Source organism: Felis catus, chromosome A1 (assembly GCF_018350175.1).
Source record: "Felis catus isolate Fca126 chromosome A1, F.catus_Fca126_mat1.0, whole genome shotgun sequence".
NCBI classification, from domain to species: domain Eukaryota; kingdom Metazoa; phylum Chordata; class Mammalia; order Carnivora; family Felidae; genus Felis; species Felis catus.
Window position 1 is genome coordinate 206,092,582 of NC_058368.1, and position 26,199 is coordinate 206,118,780.

Here is a 26,199-nt window from a genome sequence, read left to right on the forward strand (position 1 = left end):
ATCCTCAGAGAAACCAGAATGCTGGCAGGTGAGGTTTTGGTGTCTCTTGCTGCACATGATTTCAACTCTGTGATGTATGAAGTCCAAAGTAACTTCAGGATACTGGAGCTACCAAATGAATTCATTGTGCTTGCTTTGGCTGAACTGGCAACAAGCTACGGTATGGAGGAAATAACCGCCACATTTTCCTGGGAAACAACTACCCTGACTAATTGTCTAAAACCAAATGGGTGCAAACAACAGAAAGGAGAACATACCTCCCTTCTGCTGTGCTAAAGAATATCAATAGCAGGATTTAGGCAGCTGTTTCTGAGCATAGATGAGCCTGCTGACTCACCATGAGTCCATGCTGCCCTGGATTTGGCTGGACTCCCTCCCACCCTCACCATCCCTTTCATCTGGCTTTGTTTTTGCAAAAGCCCTTTTTCTGCGAGGCACGTTCCACAAACCACTGGACATTTACATGAACTAAGGGTTTGTTATGATTTTTTTTTCTACACCATTTTACTTGACAGATATGTATTTGTTTGCTTGTTTACTTATTTATTGAGAGCCTATTACCTGTGCTAGGCCCTGGGGATGCAGGAAATTTCTGATGGGAGAGATGGACATTAATAAAATAATTATCCAAATAAGCAACTGCTACCAAAAAACAGGTACAGGTGACTTTATAGCTTGCACCTTATTTTAAACCGACCACTCCTTGATTCTCTAACTACAGACAGGCATTATGGCAAGAGAGGGATAGAGGCGGATATCTTCCCGCTGCACCTCATCTGTGTCCCCCATGCAGCCTTGAAATGCTGACATGAAGAGTCACAGAACATCCCAGTGTGGGGGGTTAATGCTTTTCTCCTCTTGTGCCCCTCTTGGCAGTGTCCCAGAGTATTCCCTTCATGATGATGACCCTGCTCACCATGCAAACCATGCTCAGGCTGGCCGAAGAGGAAAGGATGAAGGGAGTTTTCTGTATTGGTGGGTATCCCTATGGTTCCCTTTTTGTGAAGACCACACTATAAATTGAGCAAATGCTTTATTTTTCCTTTCACTCTTGTTCTGTTCTTTCTAACAATAATAGCTACCATTTATTGAGTGCCTACCCCATGGAAATTTCTCTCTCAATCCTCACTGCAATTATAATTCTATCTCTCTCCATCCTCAAAGCAAGGTAAGTACTATTACCCCATTTTACAGATGAGGAACTGAGGGTCATAGAAATTAAGCAATCTCCTTAAAGTGGTGACCGTCAATGAGATGGAGAGGTAGCATTCATGTCTATGTGACCACCCAGTCTATACTCTTTCCACTGCCCTGAAAGGCCTCCATTTCTAGCCTCCTTCTTTAGTTCCATCACTTTCCCCACAATGGTTCTAGGAGCTCACCAGCTCTTAGCAGCAGGCTAAATTTTGGCATTTCCTTATAACACAGTATTGTAGTAATGCTAAGTAAGCAAACTAATCAAAAATACAAACAATCATAAAATTAAGGAAAATAGGTAAACAAACTATGGGTCACAAACCCCCTCTCCCCCCAAAACTAAAATACATCTACAGTAATCAAGAGTCTACAAAGAAGAACATGCCCCGGAATTCCTAGGAAAAAACATTTCCAGCACAGTGAGGGGCTTCTTGGAGGAGTCTGGAGACCTGGACTCTTCTCTCTGATCATCCACTGAACCATCAGGTGACTCTGCCCTCTTTCAATCTCATTTTCACCTGAAACATGTCAAGTAAAGTGATTACTAAGATTCCTCTCACCTCTGACACCCCCAACACTACTGTTTTGTAATATTTAAAAGCCCATGCTGTCAGGAATGTCATCTTTACCTATCAACCAAGTCTTTTCAGTTGTTTTGTCAATTTCTTCTTGTTTTGTCCTCAATGAAGGCAACATTTGTATCTGATACATACTGAGAATTTTCTATGTGCCTGAGTACTGCCTTGGGTATTTTAAGATTATTGTTTCCTTTAACCTTACAACAACCTATTAGGTAAGTAACATTTTTCCTCCATTTCACAGATGAGAAAATTGAGACGTAGAAAGGTTAACTGTTTGCCTGCAGTCACAGCTAGTATGCGGCAGAGCCAGGATTTGAATTGTGACAGTCTGGCTCAATGACTTGAGCAATTACACTAGATTAGCCCACTTTTCAATTCCTTTAATTTCCTTACTTACTATCACAGCTAACATTGTGTTCTTGCAAATAAACTTTGGTGTCTGTAATAGCATTTCTACCTACAACATCAACAACCAACAGGGAAAAGGAAATAAAATTAGAAATCATCATGGCATTGAATAAGGGATTCTCTGTCTTTCTGTTATAAAGTTATCTAGAACCCTTTGGTCCTAAAGCAGATTTTGCCTGACTGCCACTACAGAACAAGTATAAAGTTTTGTAGTAATCCATCCACTCATCTAGCTCTTCATTCAACCAATCAGCCAATAAGCAGACATCGTGCTTGTTGTTTCAGATACCATCAATAGATAAGACATCCTTTCTCTCATGTTGTTTATAGGCCAGTGCAACACAAACATACATACACACACATACACACACACACACACACACACACACACACACAAGATTATGACAAAGCATAGCAGGAGATTATCAGTTTGAAGAGAAAGTGAATTAGCCAGTTAATGGCCAGCTCTAAGATACTCAGGATGTTTCCAGAGTATTCTTTGCATGTGAGGTATTGTTAAGGAGTAAACTATGAATTTTCTTTTTCATCTAGTGAAACATGAGGGCTGAAGGAACAAAAACTATTATTTAATGCAGTTGATGTAAGTATGTATAGGTTGGTGGTGCAAATATTTTTGCAGGCCCAACATTTTTTTAATTTTATTGAAGGGAAACAGACACATGGAAAAATACAGAAATCAGAAGTGTACAGGTTGATGAGTTGTCACAAAATGAACTTACTCATTTGACCGCCACTCAGGTTAAGAAGCAGGACATTACTAGTACCCCAGAAACTGCCTCATCTTTTCTCCCAATCATCACCATCTTCATCCTCTCCAAGGGTAACCACAACCCTGACAACCATAGATTAGTTTTGTCTATTTTTGAGATCCTACATGATGTTGTTTGAAACTATAGTCCGTGTTCATTTCTCTATACTATTACGTGCCTGTACTACAATTTTTCCATCCTACCTGTTGGCAGATATTTAAACTGTTTCCTGTTTGAGGCTATTACTAAAAAAAAAAAGTGAATATGAACATTCTTGTATAAGTTTTTTAGTTCCTATATACTTGTGTAGCTAATGACTATATAATTAGGAGTGGAATTTCTGGGTCATGAAGAACACATATTCAACTTTGGTAGATCGCGTAAAACAGCTTTCTAAAATGTTTGTATCAATTCATGCTCCACGCCCCCCCACCCCAGGCAGTATGTGAAAATACCAACTGCACCTTAGTCTTACCAACATTTGAAATTGTCTGAAATTTTAGCAATTCTGGATGGTCTGTTGCAATATCTCATTATGGTTTTAATTTGCATTTCACTAATGTGGCTGAACACTTTTTATATGTTTATTTGGTACAGTCATAACATTTTACAGAAATTATTACACATTTGCTAATCATCAGTGCACTCTTCTCAAATTATTTTACGGTCCCTCCCATCTTTAAATTTTTCTCAGTCTGTGGTTGTTTTTAAAATGCAGCCCTTGAGAAGTTCAGCAAGGCCATTTACAAGTATGTCAACCACTGGAGAGACTTCCCCTATCCCAGATTGGACGCCAACCGACTATCTGACAAGATCTTCATGCTGTTCCGGTATATAATGGAGAAGTGGGCCCCCATTACCTCACCCGTGCAAGTGAGTGGCGGCCTCAACATGTCTCAAGCTAGCTCTCTGTCCATGCTGGTTGAACTTGCTCCATTCTTTCTGACGTGATAATGAGTCTCAGTTGTTTTGGAATGCTATGAGTTGTGATTTATCAGGTTTATCAAATATTTTGTTTTTCCTGTTTCAAATCACTGTTTATTCATTCCTGAACTAATATTTATTGAGTCCCCATGATATGCCAGACACTGTTCCAAATTCTGGAGATACAGCAGGGATTAAACAGACCAAAATCACCACTCTCATGGAACCGACATTCCAATGTACGGAAAGAACAATAAATAACTGAAAATGAGTAAAATATACATAAAGTTAGTTATTTCATGCCTTATATAACCCATAACCCATATTTGGGATGAGCCATTGACTGAGAAAAACAGGCCACAGAAATTTCCTATGTCTATGAAGATGACCATGAAATAAAATAACATCTAAAGAATGTTCATAACTGCTTCAAAATATTGTAATGTCTTGCACAGACATAGGTAACAAAGTGCATTCACATATAATCCCTTGCTTATCTTGCTTAATTGGTATAATTTTTAAATGTAGTATAAATTGAATCCTTTTTAGGTCCTTTATTGCTATATTATAAAAGATGCAACACATAGCCTTCTCTAGTTCACTTTCTTTTCTATACTTTAAGCTACCAAAGCATTTATTTTTTTAACATGCTGGGGTAGTTAAATCATTAGCAAACATGGAACTTTTAAAATATCCTGTAGAAGTCTTCTCTTTAGGGCACCTGAAAATCAAAATTCAATACAAATTTGCCAAGCACTTTCCTAGCTTCCCACAGAAAGAGTTAGACAAGTGACTAGAAGGTACACAAAAGTAATAAGGGAACACAGAGAGAGAAGCACTTAACTCCTGTGGTGAGTACTGGAAAGGCCATGACATTGAAACTGAGCTTGCAGCCTATAAAGACATTCACTGCAGGCAAGATGCATTCCCTAAAGAGGCAATAAAACTCACTGAAGCATAGGCTGAGATGAGATAACATGCACACTTGAGTGAGCCCAGTGGGAGAAAGAGAAGGGGAGAAGAGAAAGGGGAATATAAAGGGGCAGAAATAAATGAAACTAGATAGGTGGTCTTGGCCATACAATGAAGGGCCTTGAATGCTACACAGGAGCTTGGACTTTTTTTTAATAGGAAATGAGAGACCTTTGAAAGGGTTCTAAGCAAGGAATAATTTTCAAGAAGCAAAGGGAGATCTATGGAGTATTATTCCAGTGCTCAAGTAAGAATAATCTTGAAAAGTGTCCATTGCTTGGAAATGTCCAATTCCTTAAAAGAATTGTCCAGCTGACACACAGTTGGGTGAAATAAATGGTTGTTATTATGAGCCACTAAGTTTTGCGATGCTTTGCTGTATGACAAAACTTAGCAGGCAGAAAAAAATTCATCATATAATATTAGATAGAAAAAGCAGAATGTAGAACTATAAAGAATAACACTAATTTTTTAAAAAATTAAAATGTATGGAGAAAGTATAGAAAAAATTTCAAATAAATAAAAATCATATTAAAATACACCAAACAGTGTATGGTCATGGGTACTATAGATACTATTAGCAATGTGAATACTGTGTTTTCTTCTTCATCATAACTTTTGTGATTTCTAAACTTTTATAATCAACCTATTTACACTTATATTTTATACATGTTCATTTTTTGTGTCAATAGAAGCCAGATTATAATGGATTGAGGAATAAATGAGAAGTGAGAAGTGGAGATAGCAAATGTAGACCTCTCTTTCAGAGAGCTTTGCTTTTTTTTTTTTTTTTTTTTTTGGGGACAGAGAGAGACAGAGCATGAACGGGGGAGGGGCAGAGAGAGAGGGAGACACAGAATCGGAAACAGGCTCCAGGCTCCGAGCCATCAGCCCAGAGCCTGACGCGGGGCTCGAACTCACGGACCGCGAGATCGTGACCTGGCTGAAGTCAGATGCTTAACCGACTGCGCCACCCAGGCGCCCCAGAGAGCTTTGCTTTTTTTGCTTGTTTGTTTCAAGTTTTTATTTAAATTCTAGTTAATTAACATATAGTGTAATATTGGTTTCAGGAGTAGAATTTACTGATTCAGCATTTCCACTTTTTTAAGGAAAGAAACAGAATCGGGGTCTAAGTAATACGGAGTCAAAGAAACTTTTTAAACATGAGGGAAATTTGGGGCGCCTGGGTGGCTCAGTCGGTTGGGCACCCAACTTCAGCTCAGGTCATGATCTCACAGTTCGTGACTTCGAGCCTCGTGTAAGGCTCTGTGCTGACAGCTCGGAGCCTGGAGCCTGCTTCAGATTCTGTGTCTCCTTCTCTCTCTGCCTCTCCCCTGTTCATGTTCTGTCTCTGTCTGTCTCAAAAATAAATAAAAACATTTAAAAAATAAATATGAGGGAAATTTTAAATCTGTTAGCATATTGAAAGAAAGTGACCATTAGAGAAAGGTTTAAGAAATCTTTTCTTTTCTTTTTTTAATGGTTATATTTATTTTTGAGACAGAGAGAGACAGAGCATGAACAGGGGAGGGGCAGAGAGAAAGGGAGACATAGAATCCAAAGCAGGCTCCAGGCTCTGAGCTATCAGCACAGAGCCCCACGCAGGGCTCCAACTCGTCAACCGCGAGATCATGACCTGAGCCGAAGTCCGACGCTCAACCGACTGAGCCACCCAGACACCCCAAGAACTCTTTTCTTAAGAAAGACATAGGGAGACAGGGAAAATACTAAAATGAGTAATAGTATAGATATAGGTGTAGATATAGCTATAAATACAAATATAAATATAATTGCCTCGTGCAATGATCTTAACCTAACCATTTTTTGAAGGAATCTTTCTTGGTTGAAAACAGTGAGGAAAGTTTTTGGGGGTTGTCTAAAGCCCCTGATATTCTGAGAAATGTACAAAAAACATAGTGAAATATTAGAAACGGTATTTGTTTGCTGCCTCTGCAGACTTTGGCCATTGTTAAGGCGCATGGCCCCACGGTGAGCCTGCTACTTCATCGGGAAGACCTCTGCGAATATGCCCTGGACCAGGTACCCTGGCTCCTGAAGCAGTATAAAGACAAAGAGATTGATTTCCACGTCACTCAGGTAAGAGCCACGCCCTAAAGGAACCGATTCAGAGTCTACTGGCAACCATCCTGAAAGACAGTAAATCCCAAGAGGTCCAAGGGAACTGAAATACTGGTTTGGGCAGCTGAACTTAAATATTTTTTGAGGAATAGGAGGTAGAGAAGAGGTTGGCATAGCTGGGTGATGGAATCTCCAAAAAGAGATTAAGAATTTTCTTTTCAAGCTGCTGAGGCACGAATCACTAAAGAAAACTGGTAACTGCAGGAAGGTGATGGGTTTGCCTCACAAAACATAATTGTCTTCCACATCCTGTGCTGCTGCTTCACAGGCAGCCTCCAACTAACGTTTGAGAGCTTTCATTCTAGAGTCTAAAACAAATACTGACCGCGGTGGTCCTTTATGATGCTGCCCTTCCAAAGGGCTTGAGAAAAACCATCTTTATCAATTTACTCCACCAGGTAAGAAAACCCTGCTGTCAGATCTGATTGTTTCACTTTCACTGGTTTTCTGTTGTTAACATCTCCCTCCTGGTTCTTCTTTCTCATTCAGGTGTGCAGAGTTTCAGAGCCTCCAGTGAAGGAAAATGAAATTGAAGCTTCAAGCTGCTTCCTCATTCTAGGTAGGACCCAGCATCCAGAGGGTTTTCAATAAAAATGTTTCCCAGTGATGATGACAACAATGATGAAGGGTGTGCAAACTATCACATTAGTTATTTCACACACACACACACACACACACACACACACAAAAACATTCCTTCAAACTCACAGTATTCTGTGCCTCTCCCTATCCTACCCATTCCCAAGAGAAGCACAACAGGTAGGGGAATCAATTACTCTGGTTTCCCCAGAAGTCCTTTACTTCTAGTTCTAAAACCAGAAAATTTCCAGACATACTGTGGGGATTAACCCCTTTCCAGATATATGGTTGGCAAATACTTTTCCCATCCCATATATTGCTTTTTCATTTTGTTAATTTATTTTTTTTCTGCTGAGCAGAAGATTTTTGGCTTGGTATAGTTCTGCTTATTTATTTTTGCCTTTGTTGCTTTTGGTGTCAAATCCAAAAAGATCATTCTAAGACCATTGTCAAGGAGCTTACCACCTATGTTTTCTTCCAGGAGCTTTATGGTTTCAGGTCTTACATTCATGTCACTTTTTTTTTTTATTTTTTTTGACATTTATTTATTTTTGAGACAGAGAGAGAGAGAGCATGAACAGGGGAGGGTCAGAGACAGAGGGAGACACAGAATCTGAAACAGGCTCCAGGCTCTGAGCTGTCAGCACAGAGCCCGACGCGGGGCTCGAACTCAAGGACCGCGAGAGCATGACCTGAGCCGAAGTCGGACGCTTAACTGACGGAGCCACCCAGGTGCCCCTCATGTCACTTTTTTTAATTTGATCTTTGTATATGGTATAAGGTAAGGATCCAGTTTCATTCTTTGACATGTGGCTGTCCAGTTTTTCCAACACAATTTATTGAAGAGTCTATCCTTTCCCTGATATATTTTTTGGCTCCTTTGTCAAAAATTAATTGACCACATATGCATGAATTTATTTCCAGGCAAACAAGGGTGAATTGGTAATCCTAGGGATACAAAATGCTTTTTTTTCTTGGTATTTGAGTTTATTTGAAACTGTGTCAAACCCAAAGTCATGCTTTTTTTCTCCCTGGTTATCTCTTAGTACCTATTCCTTCTCTCTCTCTCTCTCTCTCCCTTTACTCTTTCCCTTTCCTTCTTGCTTTCACATCACAATACCACTTGTTGCCTGGTTAGAATAACAGGAACGAGTGGTAGAGGGAGCACAAAGCTCTCAGAGTCAGTATACAAACTCTGTTCTAACACAGACCCTAAGAAGTAAGGACAAGAGCAATCCCATACCTCCCAGACATCCTCCCTCCCCCAAAAATGTCATTTCTATTACTTCACTACATACCTTTCTATTTTATCCTAGGTCTTTCCTGATTGATCCCTCTGTTTTTATTCTTTCCTCTGTTCTATGCTCGATGTAATTAACTGTTTCACCTTATCTCTGATAAGTGTGAACCTAAACTGCTCTACTCACATCAGGCCTTCTCTCTCTTCCCTGCTTCCTGCCTTACTCATGTAGCTCTCTAGTTCCACAACTAGTGAAGCATCAATCCGACCTTTGCCTCCATGTTCATAAGGCATTCTCCCCCTGTCTCCTCTCCTTTCCTCCTCTCATATTGAATTAGGGCCAACCCTAGTAACCTTATCTTAATTTGATTCCATTGTAAAAAACCTCATTTCCAAATAAAGTCATATTCACAGGCATGAACCGATGTGGACCTAAGTATATAAATCTCTCTTAGTGACCAAACTGCCTAATTCTGTGTTGCTAAAGATGCACCAATATCATAAGATCTAATTACCAACCAAAGAGTGACAATCTTCATGGAATCCCCCCTTTCCCATTTGCAAGTATTTTACCTAAGGTGAAAATGAGTTCTGTGACCAGCATTTCTTCAACCTTCAGCCCATTCCAACCCTGCAGACCTGATGGAATTTTTTGATGAACAATTGAGAAACAATAATGAAACCTTTCGAACGGGAATCTTGACTTTGTTAAGATCGGCTATCAATGCTGAGGGTAAGCAAAGGGACGAGGTCACAGTGGTTTATCTTGTGCCAAGAAGAAAACTGAAGCCTGTGCATTCTCTAACTCTATTCTATGTCTTTGGGGTGTTTACAGAGGATCACATTCAAGTGAAACTCTGTCTTCTCTGTCATCTACAATCTACTAAGTTTAAACAGGCATTTTCAATCACCTCTCTTCTTTCATGATATTTAGAGATATACCTAGGGGAGAAGGACAAGTAGAATTAGAATTTAAAAGGTCTAGTAAGCTAGTTAAGTGGCCCAATAAATAGAGAGCAGGTGGGAGGAATGCACAATATTCTAGAGATTAGTACATTTAGAAAAGAGCAGAATTTAATGAAATATCATATTTCATTAATGCCAAGAAGCACATACTTTCATGATATTGGAGTGTGTCTCATAATTGATACCATCTTTAATTATAATCGGCCACTATAAGGGGTTTTTTGGTACAATATAAAATAATGATGTCTCATAAAGTTGATGATATCTTGGATTCAATACAATATGAATTATATTACATTATAATATTTTTAAAAATTAAGCTAACCCTGGGATTTACTGAAGAATCAGCAGACAAGAAACATAGTCTCACAAAATTTAAAGCTAATCCATTGGGCATGATATATTGAGTCCACTTTGGAACCTAACATTTTAAACAAGATGAAACCAAATACAATAGGGAGCAAAGAGAGCAATTAACATCTTTTAAAAATTGGAAAAGAAGAGAGTAAGAGAAAACTGAATAACATGAAATGTTATGGACAAAAGACTTTGCAGTTATGTGCCATAAGTCTAATAGGTTTTCATCAGTCCTAGAACATACTGTACTCCTACTGAACCCAGTCTCTTAATTTCTCTCCCTGTCTTTCAGAGCCCAAATTGAGGGATTATATCACTTCAATTGAAAGAACAGTCAAAGTTGTCATGGGCGACCTCAGTATAAAAGTAAGAGAATTAATGGGGACTTTGATTTTTGATGATGTTTTAATGAATTAATGAAATGGTTTTGATTCTTTAAAAATCTACTTATGAGATTGCTTTGTAAAGAGCTCAGTGATGAATTCTATTTTTAGTAGAATTCCATCTTTCCCTGAAAGATAAACTATATCAAGGTAAATTCTAAAGTACACTCAGTTCAAGGGCTTATTAGTATAAAAAAAGATTTTTGCCTAGAGCATCACAGAGCTATGCTCTTCAAATAGTTTTAAAATTGTTAATTATAAAAATAACATATCTTCCTCCAAAAAAATAATAACCCCTAAACCTGTTTTTTTTTTTTAATTTTAGTTTAGATACCCTATTTTCCAACTAGGAAGCACCTACAGCAAGTCTTGAACATAGTAGATTGTGCAATATTTCCTGATTATTTGATTAAAGCATTCCATATCAGAAAAGATATATAACTTGTACTGAAACAAATATAAGAACTAGAAATTATTGTATTTTTTAAATTAAAACCATATTTTGTTTGGATCAAAGTCCTATACAGAAACCAATGAAAATAAGAAAATTCCCCTAAGAGGCTTTGGTCTACAATGATTATAACAAAAGCTATGCAGTAAATAACAAAAATTATGTTAAGCGAAATAAGTCAGTCAGAGAAAGACAAATGCCATATTATTTCACTCATATATAGAATTTTAGAAACAAAACGGATGAACATAAGGGAAAGAAGGAAACAGGCTGTTAACTATAGAGAACAAATTGAGGGCTGAAGTGGGGGTGGGTGGGGAAATGGGCTAAATGTGTGATGGGGATTAAGGAGGTCACTTGTTGGGATGAGCACTGGGTGTTACATGTAAGTGATGAATCACTAAATTTTATTCCTGAAACCAATATTACACTACATGTTAACTAACTAGAATTTAAATTAAAAATTGAGGAGCATCTGGGTGGCTCAGTCAATTAAGTATCTGACTTCCGCTCAGGTCATGATCTTTTAGTTCATGGGTTCAAGCCTTGTGCTGGGCTCTCTGCTGACAGCTCAGAGCCTGAAGCCTGCTTCATATTATGTGTCTCCCTCTCTCTCTGCCCCTCCCCTGCTTGCACTCTGTCTCTCTCTCTCAAAAATGAATAAACATTAAAAATAATTTTTAATTGAAACAACAAAAAAATAATAATAATAAATAGTTAATAAACAGTGGAGTGATTACATATAAAAAACCTTGTCCAGTAAGTGGCCAAGCCAATTGAAAAAGTACTAAAAGAGTTTAGGGTAGAATAAAAGAGGACAGAAACTTTAAGGAAGTCCAGCTCCCCAGGCAAAAATAGAAAATTTGTAACTTTTTTTTCTCACTTAGGTAGACTACTAGTACCTTTATGCTAATTGCTAATTGCTACCATGTGGCCTAACTCCTTATTCAAAATTATTCTTTTTTTCCAACTCTCCATTAAAACACCCATTCAGTAAAGAATTAGATCTGAGCTTTCATTCCTCAGGGAAGCAATCCAATAAGCAAAACTAATTATTTAAACATTGTAATACAGGTTCATAATCCCTTGTTCTAATCCCTGAGGCCAGATATATTTCAGAATTCACAACCTTCCTGATTTCAGAAAAACATTTCTGTGACAGGAGTCACAAACTCATTAATATCTCTGCAAGAAAACATATGCATATTCACACTACATTGAATAAGTAAAGACTATAGTTTTAAAACAGTTCAGTTGGGTTTTGCCACCAAATGAGTTAGTTCCAAACTCAAGAAACAGAATTCCAGTTTCCAGCGTTATTTGGGTTTTGAAATTGTAGGTAAAAGATTGTAGATCTGTAGTTCAACTTGCTATCTTTCACTGAGGATTTTAAAAGCAAGGCAGTGCTTTTTTTAGCCCACAGTACCAAAATTTCATCATCTACAGTAATAGAGGATATGTTTTGGGAACTAGGGAGAAAGATTTTGGCTGTAGAGAGCTTTCCCCAAACATTAAAAAAAAAAGCAGAAAACAAAAAAGGGGTGCCTGGGTGGCTCAGCCAGCTAAGCATCCATCCCACTTTTGATCTCAGCTCTGGTCACGATCTCATGTTTCATGACATCAAGCCCCAAGTCAGGCTATGTGCTGACAGCACAGAGCCTGCTTGGGATTCTCTCTCTCCCTCTCTCTTTGCCTCTCCCCCGCTCACGCACTGTCTCTCAAAATAAATAAATAAACACTTAAAAAAAGAAAGAGATGCTTTCCTGTAACCCCTTAAATCATAAACTATAGCTTACTTCCTCTTCCATCTATTTATAGTACCATCATTCAACTTATACTCCTTTTTGGAAAGGTTCCCACTAAATAATCCATGGAAGTTAAAGGACAGAAGCTAAATTTATATTCTGCCCAATGTAGAAGAATGTTGCAAATACATTTTTATGATTCTAGGTAAGGAATTCCACTCTCCTCCTTATCCAAACCATGTGTGAAAAATGCTACATCGAAGCCAGGGAAGGATGGCCACTGATTGATTACATCTTCTCCCAGTTTGCCATGTCCAACAAGAATCTGGTATGATGAAGAGGGTGCGGTTTTGAAAGCTACACTGTAACCAGGACAGTTGACTCAACTGGTTTGTTTGTTTTTTAATGGCTGAGGTTCAATTCAATGACTGATTTAGAAGTTATATTTCAATCTTATCACTTTCATTGAAAGATTTTTCAGCCTTTAGTGTTCTCCTCAGTTTTCTTTCACTGATACCACTTTCAACTTATGATAAACCCCAGGTAGGTGAAACTATGGTTTTCCCTAAGGAGGAGACAACCTTTCCTCAAAGGCTTGGGACAGGGGTAGAGAAAATGAATTACTTCCGAGAAAACAAGACACATCCACTCTTGCTGCACTGGGGTTGACTTCCTGAAGACCATGTGGGTAAGAGCTCTGTGATCTTAGTAAGACCACGACAGCTGAAATTACAGTCCACTCCACTAGGAAGAAGTGTCTTTGAAAATTTTGCCCCAGAGAAAATGGCAAAGGCCTGCGGGAGAGAGAGAACATCTGCAGTTCAAGGATCCTCACAATTTTTGCTTTTTTGCTTTATCCAGCAGTGTGTTCTAACCCATTCCTCCAAGGAACACTTTAAAACAGAAATTAGACACTGAAGACCAAGATTGCTGGGTTCCTTGAGCCCCTTAATTTGAGTGACTACATCCTCCACCCCAGAGTCTGAGAACGCATCCAAGTAAGGTCAGAGGGGATCAGCAGGAGGGACTATTAACAAGTCACCTGTTTCATCTTTCTTGAAGGAAAAACCAATGAAACCTAATTCCCATGAGGATGAAAAGGGAGAGAAATCTGTTCGGGAACTAAGCCTTGAGGTCTTAAAAACCCTAGACCCACTGGTCATTGGCATGCCCCAGGTAAGGGGTCTTTTGTCACCACTGACAGTTACTTTGATCATCTTTCTGAAGCTCTGCCCATTTAGGAGTAAAGACAAGAATTTGTCCTTCATGTGTCATTAGCTTTTTGATGCTCTCATTAGAGGAAGTGCATTACCATGCTCAGTGCCCAAAACATGGTAGTTTCTCAAAAACAGGTGTTGAATTAATTCGTGATCTCTTATATCTGGATAGCCAATGAGAGTTTACAAGCATCTTAATATATTGTTTCCCTTCTTCCCCTAACATATCTAGACATAACAGTAAGTGATGTGTGGAGATATTGATTCAGTGAATGGCTAACCTTTTCCCATTCATCTGGGAAGGTGTTGAAAGCACGTATTCTCAGACTTCACCTGAGGGTTAAAAATAATCTGCACCTTAAGGGGACTAAGCCTCAGAAGCTGTATTTTCCCTAAGCAAAAATAACCTGAGAAAGGATTAACTGACTAGAAATGCATAGCACAGACAGGAGAAAATCAACAGACCAATTTAAATGGATCAGAGTTTCATCTAGGATGGCATTTTAAGATGTAGTTCTTGGATTATCTAAAATATTTCTTTAAAATGCAGATCTCCATACCCCAGACCTACTGAATCAACGTTCTGAGCAAGGGGCCCATGAATCTGCATGCAAATAAGTACCAATATTTCTGATGCATACTAAAGTTTGAAACATTTCAATCTAAAGATAAATGATGAAAAGAAGTCTCGGACCATACTCTTGTGGGCCTGAAATGCCAAATCCCTACCTTGTGTTGGATAGCCATTCAAAATTTGAAACAAAAGCTAAACATTTAAAATGATAACTTTAGGGGCACCTGGGTGGCTCAGTTGTTTGAGCATCTGACTTCAGCTCAGGTCATAATCTCGTAGTTCGTGGGTTCAGGCCCCACACTGGGCTCTGTACTGACAGCTCAGAGCCTGGACCCTTTTTCAGATTCTGTGTCTTCCTGTCCCTCCACTACTCATGCTCTGTCTCTCTGTCTCTCTCTCTCAAAAGTAAATAAACATTAACAATTTAAAAAAAATTTTTTTTTTCTTAATGTGTATTTATTTTTGAGACAGAGACAGAGCATGAGTAGGGGAGGGTCAGAGAGAGAGGGAGACACAGAATCTGAAACAGGCTCCAGGCTTTGAGCTGTCCGCACAGAGCCCAACGCAGGGCTCGAACTCACAGACCGCTAGATCATGACCTGAGCCGAAGTCAGACGCTTAACCGACTGAGCCACCCAGGCGCCCCTACATTAAAAATTTTTTAAATGATAACTTTAAGAGATTAGCGTATTTACATAAGAATAGATTAAGAGCAAAAAGAGGGAGCTTGAGATCAGCTCCAACTTAACAGGAATAGTAGCAGAGTCATGAGAGAAGGAAAGAGATATGCAGGGGCATGGAAGATCTTATAATGATAAAAGGACAGGGCTTGGTGATTAAGTCTGGGTGACAAGACAAAAGGAAGAGTCCATGTTGACACCTAGGTTTCCACCAGGGCAAGGGAGTTTTCCAGAGAACATGAAACAGACTGACTATAGAAACAGGTGTTCCAGAATTTCAGAGCAAGAAGGTCAGCACCTGGAGCACAAACAGTAGCAGCAGCCCATTCACTGTCTGTGCCCAATCATCCTCTCTCAGAGCAGTCCATTCCAGTCTTTGAGTTTGGGGATGTATACAACTTTTTTGGGGTTGTCACATTGATAAGAGGCTTTGTGGCACCTGGTGAGTGGAGCCCAGGGATGCTAGACTTCCTGCATTTTGTAGAACTCATCTTCACGATGAAGGATTGTCCTGCCCCAAATTCCAGCAGCAAACCCATGCAGAAATGCTGAGTAACACTCACTACAACTAGCACCTGAAAATGAATGTGCTGTGCAGAGATTTTATATAATGACTTCATTTTGATTTGGCCTGAAGAGCAAAAAAAAAAAAAAAAAAAATAGCAAGTGAGAGAACCTACTCTAAATCAGGGGGCAACACAAGAGTGAGGACCAAGGAGAAATCATGGAAAAGAACAGGCAATCCTTGTCTTGTGCCTTGTTTCCACAGGTGCTATGGCCAAGAATCCTGACTTTTGTAGTACCTGCAGAATACACAGGAACTTTGGACTACCTGTTTAATATCATCAGAAGCTTGATTATGGCAGAGGAAAGGAAGAAGAATAATGCACAGGAGTCAACAGCACTTGTCATCTCTACAGGAGCTGGTGCGTACATTCAAAAACAAAGCAAAACACTTCTCTTATGAGATGTTCATTTCCAGAAAGGCTGCAGTACCTTGACCATACACCCAATTCCAATCTGAATTTTTCTAGCTGCCACAGCAATAATGAAAATCGCTTTCTCTTTCTAGTGAAACTTCCTTCACCACAACAGCTACTGGCCAGGCTTCTGGTGAGTGAGTTACAAATAACTAATGCTGGTTAAATTTAAGCCAATATAGATCATTGAGTTCTTTTTATTTTAACGTTTATTTATTTTTAAGAGACAGAGAGAGACAGAGTGTGGGGGTGGGGAGGGCAGAGAGAGAGGGAGACACCGAATCCAAAGCAGGCTCCAGGCTCTGAGCTGTCAGCACAGAGCCCGATGTGGGGCTTGAACCCACAAACCGTGAGATCATGACCTGAGCTGAAGTCAGACGCTTAATGGACTGAGTCACCCAGACACCGCATAGATCATTCAGTTCTAAATAAATGTTAATAAAAATTACGCAGCAACTCCAAACCAAAAGAAACACTAGAAAGGCATAATAAATGTTCTGCTAATGACACTCATTAAGATTGCTGGCAAGATTATCTTCTCACTCTGAAATGCTTGTTAAACTTAATTTATTATTTTAAAATAAGCATAGACTGAATTTGATCCCTAAGTACCATTCAAACAAACTCCACATCTATTATTTAGATTTCCTTCTTTCCCCCATAGATTGGGGAACTTAAATCTAAACCTATTATTTAGATTTCCTTTTTCCCCCATATGTATCATTTGCTCAAATACCATTTCTACAGGCCCTTAATTAATAAATATATCTAAGTGTTGGTACCCTCCATTTATTTTTGGTTGATGGTTTCTATATATTTTTTCACCTTTATCCTCAGATAAAAATTGGAGAGTATTGTCTAAGTATTAGCTTTGCTCTAAAATAAGTAAGAACAGACTGATGATTTGTTAAGATTGTCTACCGTAGGAATCAAGGGAATCCAGGATAGTGATAAATAGAAAAGGCAAGTAGGACTTTTAAATATACCTCAATTTGATTTGCCTTTTATCTTCCATTTTTTCAGGTAATATCTATGCTTGCCAGTTTAGGGAAATTATGTGGCGCTGGTGCAATAGGACTTCTGAAGATATTGCCTGAGATAATTCACCCAAAATTGGTAGACCTATGGAAAGCACGCTTACCTGAGCTCCTGCAGCCTCTGGAAGGTACAAGCATTGGGATCAGGTCTTTATCCAACGAGGCAAGAACGCAAAGAAAAAGGCACCACTTCTCTGTCTAAAACCATTAGTGCTCATTCTAGGCAGTTAAAACAATGAACTTGATATGAAAGGTAGACAGCTACATTTTTTCCTTGACTCCTTATGTTCTATTTCTGTACCAAATACTTGTACTACAGGAGGATCTGGGGGTAACATTCTTAACAGGAACTCTTACTTTCACTCTGGTCTTTTCCTTATATTTAGAGAAACTCCTTTTTGGTATTGTCCTAAAAAGTTATTACTATTTATGTTATAATATTAAAATATGGTCACTTCAGTAGTGACTGTTGAAAGTAGCAAAAAGCCTAAATTCTTATCATGGATTGAAGACTTTCTGCCCACCTGACTAGCACTTAAAGTTGGCAACATAGTAAATTACATCTGAAATAACCATCCTGTGTAAAGCTTGAAATGGGGCTCCAGCATCCACTGGGGACCTGGCAAGGGAGAAACAGAGTCCTGACCTTTGTTTTGCAGTTTATTGCATCAATTTCTATTTCTAGGAAAGAACACTAGCATCGTGCTATGGGAAACCATGCTGCTTCAGGTAAGGGTAGCTTCTAGACTAATAGTTCATGATGGGGTGATGAAATCCTCTAGAGTTACCCATCTTCACTACAAAGATCTGGATACCAAAGGACAGCAAACAACATTTCCTTTCCTTAACAAGAGGACTAGAATGTTAGAAGTGATCACTTCAGAAGTACAGTCTTTGTATCACCATAATTTGAACAATAATCTTAAATCTTTGATTTAAGAGTTTCAGATAGTTTTTGAAGATATCACTTACAAATATTTGTGTCTTTCTTAAATCTATTCTAATTTTCAGTTTTTCCTCTCCTTATAATTGCATTCTTTTACTGTTTATATAAAGAAACACAAATCGACATAATTTCCACTTCTATGCTTCTAAATGTAACTGTTTCTTCCTCTTTCTGTTTCTCACCATATTTTTCCTGATTTCTAAAAATCAGAAAGCCACATTACACCATTTTTCCAGAAAAAAATCTCTTAGCTATAAATTTGTTGGACCTTTGGAACTGAACAGTGCCACAGACAGTGCCAAATCCCCCAAATGGTAAATTGGAGGTAGGAGTTGGTTATTGGCTCTACAGAGAGGATTCTGATTTCAAGAGCCTACAGGAGGTCAAGGGGTTTGTGGGTAGGAAGCTTTTAATCAAGCAGGGTCTCCGTTCATAACCCACCTACATAGAAATTAACTATGGCTTCTTAAAAATGTCAAGTTTTAGTGACCTTTCCACATCACCTCCATGTGCCATCACTGCCCCTTCCAGAATCAGAATCTCTAAGACTGGTTCTTGAGAACTCCATGTTTTAAAGACTCCCACAAGGGATTCTTATCCGGTATGAGATTTGAAAGCAAATACTCTATTCTCCTGGTCCTTAAATCTAGGATCTACCTCTCCTAAATTCATGCTTCTTTTATCTTCCCCCTTCTCTCTCTCAAAATTCCTGCCTTATTCCCCCCCCCCCCCCCACTACCATTTTAAAGTAACTTTTCTTACTAGGAGAGAAGGTTCTTTTTCCAGAGGGAAGCCTCGAGAATATTCTTTTCCCTCTTCCAGTCTTGGGTGTGCTTCCATTTAGTCTTCTTCTTCCCAAACTGCTTGCCTGTGCCTTCTTCTCTTAGACTTCCAAGGCTGTTTAATTTCTTCTCATCAAAGGACCCACTCACTGAATGAGTTCCTATTAAGAAAATACATAGAAATCTTCATTGGTTTTGAAATTAAATGTTCTTTTCTAAGCTTAAAGTAGGGAAAACACAGGAGAAATAATTAACTTTAGAAATTTCAATGGACTTTGTTCTCCAAAAAGACAAAAACACAATTTTATGTATTGTTCAATGAAGAAGGGCATGGGTTCAGATGACTGATTGAGGCCCTGGCTCAGAACAATTGGTGAAACCAGGAATATTTAGTTATTAGAGTTGAAGTTAGCAAAATGTACTTGTACATTTAATTGGTCCTTCAAGACATTTTAATTCTTTATTCAAAAAATGTCCCTTTCTCTTAGTATATAATAAAACAAACTAACATTGACAAATGGAGTTTTCCAAATCTGATTAAAACTTTAAAATGTTAACTTTAAGTTTCGGAATGGATTAGTTTCTATTTTAATCCTTTCAGCAATTTTTATTAAGAGGAAAAAGGACGGCATTTACATGGAGTTGCTTCCACATTCTGTGTAACTTGTTCTTAAAGGGAATTCAGAACATAACAGAATATGGCTATTAAAATAAACTAAGAGGGGTGCCTGGGTGGCGCAGTCGGTTAAGCGTCTGACTTCAGCTCAGGTCATGATCTCCCGATCTGTGAGTTAGAGCCCGGCATCAGGCTCTGTGCTGACAACTCAAAGCCTGGAGCCTGCTTCAGATTCTGTGTCTCCCTCTCTCTCTGCCCCTCCCCCGCTTGCGCTCCATCTCTCTCTGTCTCTCAGAATTGAATAAATGTAAAAAAATTTTTTTTAATAAATAAATAAATAAGATAAAATAAGAGGGGGGGCCTGGCTGGCTCAGTCTGAGGAATGTGCAACTCTTGATCACAGGGTTCTGAGTTTGAGCCCCACATTGGGTGCAGACATTCCAAAAAAATAATAATAATAATAAATAAATAAATAAATAAATAAATAAATAATCTTTAATAAAATAAGAGGAAAACTTCCAAAATGACCAACTTTTTGAATGGGAAAATGAATAATCTCATTCAATATGTATCTATTCTTTGAAAAACTAAGGTAACAAAAAGTACCAAGAAAGTACATTAACTAGTTGTGTTCATATCTAACTTCCACTTCCTGCAACAGTTGCTCAAAGAATCTTTATGGAAGATCAGTGACATAGCCTGGACCATTCAATTGAGTCGAGATTTCAACCAGCAAATGAACAGTTACAGCAACACCTCCCTTGAGAAGGTTGGTTTTTCAACTAAGGGACTTTACTTCCTACTTTATAACCTAAAATGGCTGTTTAACTTCCAATTTGTCTGTACTACCACCAAAAAGAGGGATAAATTACTGGAAAAATGCTATCTTCTCTTCACCATGAATTGGACCAAAAATTATTCATAGGACTGCACCTACTGCAAGGAAAACTGAGTAGTACAATGCCTTTGAGATAAATATGTACCTAGCTGAAATTCAGGTGTTCTGTTTTAAAGAAGGAAGAAAAATAGGTAATGAAGGAAAATAGTAGTCCCTGTCCCAGTACTGATTTGATGTCAGCTTATGTATTGGTGTCCTTTGGGCCAGTTTTGTGAGGCAGGCCACAAGAAACCATCTACTACAATTTAACAAAAACTTAGAACTAAAAGAATGCTTAAAGACTAGATCTTTCCTTCCTCTATTCCCAGATGGCTTCTACCTAACCCTTTGAGTTGTAGTCATCCATTTCAAAAGGGATTCATTCCAGCTTCTGCTACTTACTACTGGTGTAACTTTAGGTAAATTACTTAACCTCTCTGGAGCCTCAGGATAGTCATCTAAAATGAAAGTTATACTCTGTTCTGAGGGTTGTAGTGTTATAAGGGTTCAGTGAGATAAAGTATATAAAGTCCCTAGTGAAGTGCCAGGCCCAAGACTTGTGCTCCATAAAAAAGTAGATCAAGGTTATCATTATGGTTATATCATTTCTAATGATATTCCTAAGTCATCAGTTCTAGTAGTAAGTATCTATTCCAACAAATTATTTATTATCAACTTCCAACTCTCCTATGCAATATTCAAAGTTCCTCTGATTGATTCTCTAATTTGGGAGAGTACTGATTCTCCAAATTGGTCTATCAAGCCTGCAGACAAACTCATCAGGAATATTTGGTGAGCAATGCCTCATCTTCTCATATACGAACTACACTTGTGCATCTCATGTAATACCATTCGTCCGATAGCTTCCAGACTTACAAGATGAGTCCAAGGTAGTGGTGGTATGGGTAGACAGAGCAATTCAAGCAATGTGCTGCTTAAATGGCTCTCAGCCATTATACTTAACAACAAGAAAGTAAGAGTATACCAATTAGCTTTAGCTGCATAGCAAACTACCCCTAGTGGCTTAAAATAATAGGTTCCTACTTAGCTTACAATTTTGCAGATTGACAGCTTGGGCTGAACTCACGGGAGGGGGCAGGGGGCAATCATCTGATATCAACTAGTCTCACTGGCATATACTGGGCATTGGCTGGTCTGTCATGATCTCAACTAGGACAAGTTTCTGATCCTTGTGGTCTCCCATCCTCCAGCAGGCCAGCCCAGGCTTGCTCTCATCATTGTGGTAATGAAGTATACAAAGTCTCTTGGACAGGCACATTATTACTTCTGCCACATTCTATTGGTCAAAGCAAGTCACAAGATAGAGGTGGGACGGAAAGGTTCTGGCTGTTTTTGCAATTGAACACATTTTTCCCCAGTTCTGAGACCCTGATTTCTGGGGTTCTTTGCCAAGTCTCAGAGGAAGAATGCACAATACACTGAATCTGACCAACATCAGCAGAGAAGCAATAAGTCAATATTATTGGGAGGCATCAAGGCCAACCCTTTACACATAAGTCCCCTTCATAATATCATTTTTCTCCTGCAGCATAGGACTTTTGCAGACTCCTTCCTGTCCTTCCTCCAAGGTAGAGTTAAATGCACTCTAGCAGCTTTGGCTCTAATTAATATTTGTTCCCCTGTGGTATACAGTTTTTCTCATTATAGTTCTATTATCATGGGGGACTTTTGCCTGGAAATCAAGAGTGCAAGGGGTGCTGCATCATTGGATTCTTACTCAGGCAGTTGTTCCACCAGTTCTATCACCTCACGTAGCCCTCTCATCCCTAGTTGGACTGATCTGTACAATTTCTCTTGAATGTCCTAATTTAACTCTATTGGTTACTACCAGTTTTTCCTTCCCTCTAGTGCCATAAGTTCCTTTTGATCCATAATGACGCCTCAATCACTACAATCCTTCAAACCCTACAGAGTCCTTAGAATGAACCTGCAACTCGCCAGTCTTCTCTACTGTATGTGACAAGATGGAAATTTTAAATAAGGAGATGGCAATCTGATATTATTGTTTATTTTTTTGAAAGACAGAGAGAGAGAGAGAGAGAGAGAGAGAGAGAGAGAGCATTAGCAGGGAAGGGGCAGAGAGAGAGGGAGACACAGAATCCGAAGCACATTCCAGGCTGTCTGCACAGAGCCCAACGCGAGGCTCCAACTCACAGACCATGAGATCATGACCTGAGTCAATGTTGGAACCTTAACCAACTGAGCCACCCAGGCAATCCTATGATATTATATAGCTGTAGATAATTTTAGTCTTAGAAAACAAATTAAGACTTCATGACTTCATTTTTCTAGCCATATGGCAAGTATCTCCTCTTGTGAATTTTTTCCTTGTATATTACCTCCACAATAATATAGATCTATCAATATGTGTACACACACACACACACACACACACACGTATACATACATACACATACACATATTTACATTCAGGCATGTGTTGTGGTGCAGAAGGCACTCTTGGGCTACCCTCTTCCCTCTGCCATAGTTCTAAATCTTGTATGGCTAAATGAACAAGAACAGAAAGTCATGTCTGTCTTGTCTTTTCTACATCTAGACATTACAGAAGTATCCATGTTAGGGCTAGCATAATGAATCCAACATTCTCATCAACTAAAGGGACGTGGAAGCCACAGAATTATGTCCCACATGCTCTCTTGCTCTCCCAAACTTGCACTGGGAGGTTTCCCTCTCTAATTCACTCAGAATCCCTTACTAAAAGGTATACCATGTACGTAAAAGTTCTGTATGTATTTTCTCCTTCACCCTGGACACGTTCTACGGCACCTCTAGACAACTCACCCTACTCCTGAGAGAGATCATAGTAGAGCTTACAAAGTATTATTTTCAAAACTATATAGATTAAATCTCCTAAACTATAAAGTAAGTTAATATACTTTGAAAGTTGAGAATATCTGATGACATCATCTTTAAATAACTCAGTTTTCACTGAACATGTGTATTTTAAAAGCATTTATTGAGCATTTATTAGCTACCAGGGACTGCACTGAAAGCAATCAATAAGGCCCTCTGTTACCAAGAACTGAAATTCTGAGCACAAAGACAATCAAGAAAATTGAACATTACAGTAAGGAGTAAAAAGGTATTATAATGGCACATCACAAGGCATAGAGGAGTACAGAAGAGCACAGGTAAGGACAGAGCCTGGTGGGGAGGAAAACACTTTCAGGAAGAAATAATACTTGAAGTTCATGTTTAGTAAGTAGTCATTAAGTAACCCAAATTTCTGTCCTTTGGATAACTGTGTAAACTCTTTCCACTTTTCACTGGAGTTTTGCTTTCCGACCATTAACATTCTGTTCCTTGTTGTCTTTTGTTTTCCAGAAATTTCTTTGGAAAGCTTTGGGAACCACCTTAGCATCCTGCCAAGATACAGATTTTGTAAGCTCACAGATTAAGGAATTTCTCATTGCTCCCAACCAACTAGGAGATCAGCGGCAGGTAGGACTCCTTTCTCTCAATTTGCTCGTATAATGACAAAAACTAATTCCATTCAGACAACCACTGACAGGTCTTATGACAATGTCTTACTTGCCCAGAATCCATGGACACATTCAAAATAATCCAACAGAATTTTTTCAGAAAATTCTGCTTTTCTGTTTAAATATCAATGTTCCATTATTTTTAAAACTTTAATTCCAGTATACTTAATATACGATGGTATTCAAGTGTACAATGTAGTGCTCATCATGATAAGTGTATTCCTAAACCCCTTCGCTTATGGAACTAAAAAGACCCCAAATAGCCGAAGCAATGTTGAAAAAGGAAAACAAAATTGGAAGCATCAAAATTCTAGACTTCAAGTTATATTACAAATCTGTAGTGATCAAGACAGTATGGTAACTGGCACAAAAAAGACACCTAGAGCAACAGAACAGACTAGAAAACCCAGAAATGAACCAATAATTATATGATCAATTAATCTTCCACAAAGCAGGAAATAATATCCAATAGGAAAAAAAAAAGATACTTTTTCAACAAATGGTTTTGGGAAAACTGGACAGCAACACGCAAAAGAATGAAACTGGACCACTTTCTTATACCATACACAAAAATAAATTCAAAATGGATTAAAGGGGGAGGAGCCATGATGGCGGAACAGCATGGAAGTTTTTTGTGGGTCTTGTGTCTAGAGAAGCCTCAGAGGGCAGGAAGCTGCTTTTATGTGTGGAGGGAGGACAGAGACGGGGGGGGGGGGGTGCTGTGGAGAATACTGGAAAAGCATCCCTCCCCAAAAGCAGCTGGAGAGAAAGTGGAAAATTCGAAACAGCGCAGGGACTCAACTAAAAAGGGAGAAAGGAGAAAGGAGAGGGTTTAAATTCCATTAAGACTATAAACAGGGAAAGCGCAGAGTCTGAAACTCCACAGCTCCATACCTGGTGGTGCTCTGGTGGGAAAGGTGAATCCCCAGGAGCAGAGTGGGGTCCAGGAGGTTCTCAGGCCACACAGGGAGAAGAGGCTACACTGCTGGAAAGACATTTGGTAGAGGCTGTGAGGCCACCTGGTCCCAGCAGACCCTGGAAGGCAGCCACATTTCGCTGGTGCTGAGGCAAGGTTGTTGAGGGTGAAGCCTGGTGCCAGATGTGTGTTGCAATTTTCCATGATCCCTGAAATGCTGAGGCTACACTGTCTCGCGATTTTTTGGGGGGGCAGGCTGGCACCTGGCCGCAGTCTTGGGGCACCGGCAACAGCAGCATCCAGCAGGCATTCCTGGGTGCAGCCGAAATTCGGCCACTGCTCATTCGGCCATTGCTCAGTGAGACCCTCCCGCAGAGGGGCAGAGCGGGTCAAAGCCGCAGTCCTTCGGAAGTAAGGGGCTGGGGAAAACAGCCACATCTGAGACAAAGCTCGGGAGAGAGTTACTACCTGGGACCTGGTCACGAAGAGTGGAAAAGCGGAGAGTGGAAGAGAGCTGAAGACGGAGGACCAGTGCGCAATTGCTGATCCGGGAGAACAGACTGGGTGGCGGATGGCGCCATTTTTCACCGCTCCCGTGCATGCGCATGCGCACTGACGAGCAGCGCAACAATCCACCCCAGTAGGCTAGCAGCGCCATCTAGAGGAGAGCAGAGCTGTTACACTGAGGCCAGCCCAACTGGGTCAACTTCGCTCTTCAAGAACACAAACCTCACCTCCGGCTCAATCTATGGACTATAAAGAGCTACATGGACTGAACTCTAGGGGAAAACGAAGCAATTTCAGTCTGACTTCAGTCTGTTAGCAGGTTCATCTATTCCATTTTTTTCTCTCTCTTTTTCCTTTTTCTCTTTTATAATTCTTTTCTTTTTCTTGAATACAGAAAGAGTAAAAACCTCATCTTTATTTTCAATTATTATTAAAAATATCTGTCTTTAATTTTTATTACTATATTTTTTACTTTTGTGTAATTTTTTTCAAATTCTATTTTACTTCCATCATTTTATTTTAGTCTACTTCAGTGTACTCACCTTTTCAAATTTTCAAAAATTTTCCTTTTTTTCTTTCTTTTTCTTTTATCTCTTTTTCATTTCTTTTTCTTTAATGCAGAAAGAGAAAAACTTCGTTTTTACTTTCATTTTATTTTTAAAATATTTTTATTTAATTTTTATTACTATATTTTTTGCTTTTATGTAAATTTTTTCAAATTATATCTTACTCCCATCATTTTATTTCAGTCTACTACAGTGTATTCACTTTTTCAAATTTTCAAACGATTTCTTTGTCTTTTCTTTTTTCTTTTTTCTTTTTTCTCTTTTT

General features: G+C 39.0%; 1 protein-coding gene and 1 long non-coding RNA gene across 7 annotated transcripts in view; one reads left to right on the forward strand and one right to left on the reverse strand.

The window, feature by feature from the left end:
* The window catches only part of MROH2B (maestro heat like repeat family member 2B), a 71,690-nt gene that overhangs the window by 5,225 nt on the left and 40,266 nt on the right, over positions 1–26,199 (forward strand). For 5 of the 6 annotated variants that reach the window (XM_019811451.3, XM_019811443.3, XM_023238843.2 and 2 more), the window contains 16 exons: positions 1–160; positions 877–975; positions 3,675–3,829; positions 6,809–6,949; positions 7,297–7,389; positions 7,481–7,550; positions 9,430–9,543; positions 10,426–10,499; positions 12,918–13,040; positions 13,775–13,888; positions 15,953–16,109; positions 16,256–16,296; positions 17,187–17,328; positions 17,886–17,929; positions 20,206–20,313; positions 23,788–23,904. In XM_019811451.3, coding sequence (XP_019667010.2) covers positions 1–160; positions 877–975; positions 3,675–3,829; positions 6,809–6,949; positions 7,297–7,389; positions 7,481–7,550; positions 9,430–9,543; positions 10,426–10,499; positions 12,918–13,040; positions 13,775–13,888; positions 15,953–16,109; positions 16,256–16,296; positions 17,187–17,328; positions 17,886–17,929; positions 20,206–20,313; positions 23,788–23,904 — 1,752 coding nt within the window. The remainder of the gene's footprint in view (positions 161–876; positions 976–3,674; positions 3,830–6,808; positions 6,950–7,296; positions 7,390–7,480; positions 7,551–9,429; positions 9,544–10,425; positions 10,500–12,917; positions 13,041–13,774; positions 13,889–15,952; positions 16,110–16,255; positions 16,297–17,186; positions 17,329–17,885; positions 17,930–20,205; positions 20,314–23,787; positions 23,905–26,199) is intronic. The other variant, XM_045037704.1, reaches the window with a different exon arrangement.
* On the reverse strand, positions 154–24,901 carry LOC123380157. Its single transcript, XR_006585585.1, has 3 exons — positions 24,840–24,901; positions 18,909–19,089; positions 154–1,715 (listed from the first exon to the last, which is right to left on the reverse strand). It is a non-coding gene; the product is annotated as an uncharacterized LOC123380157 (long non-coding RNA).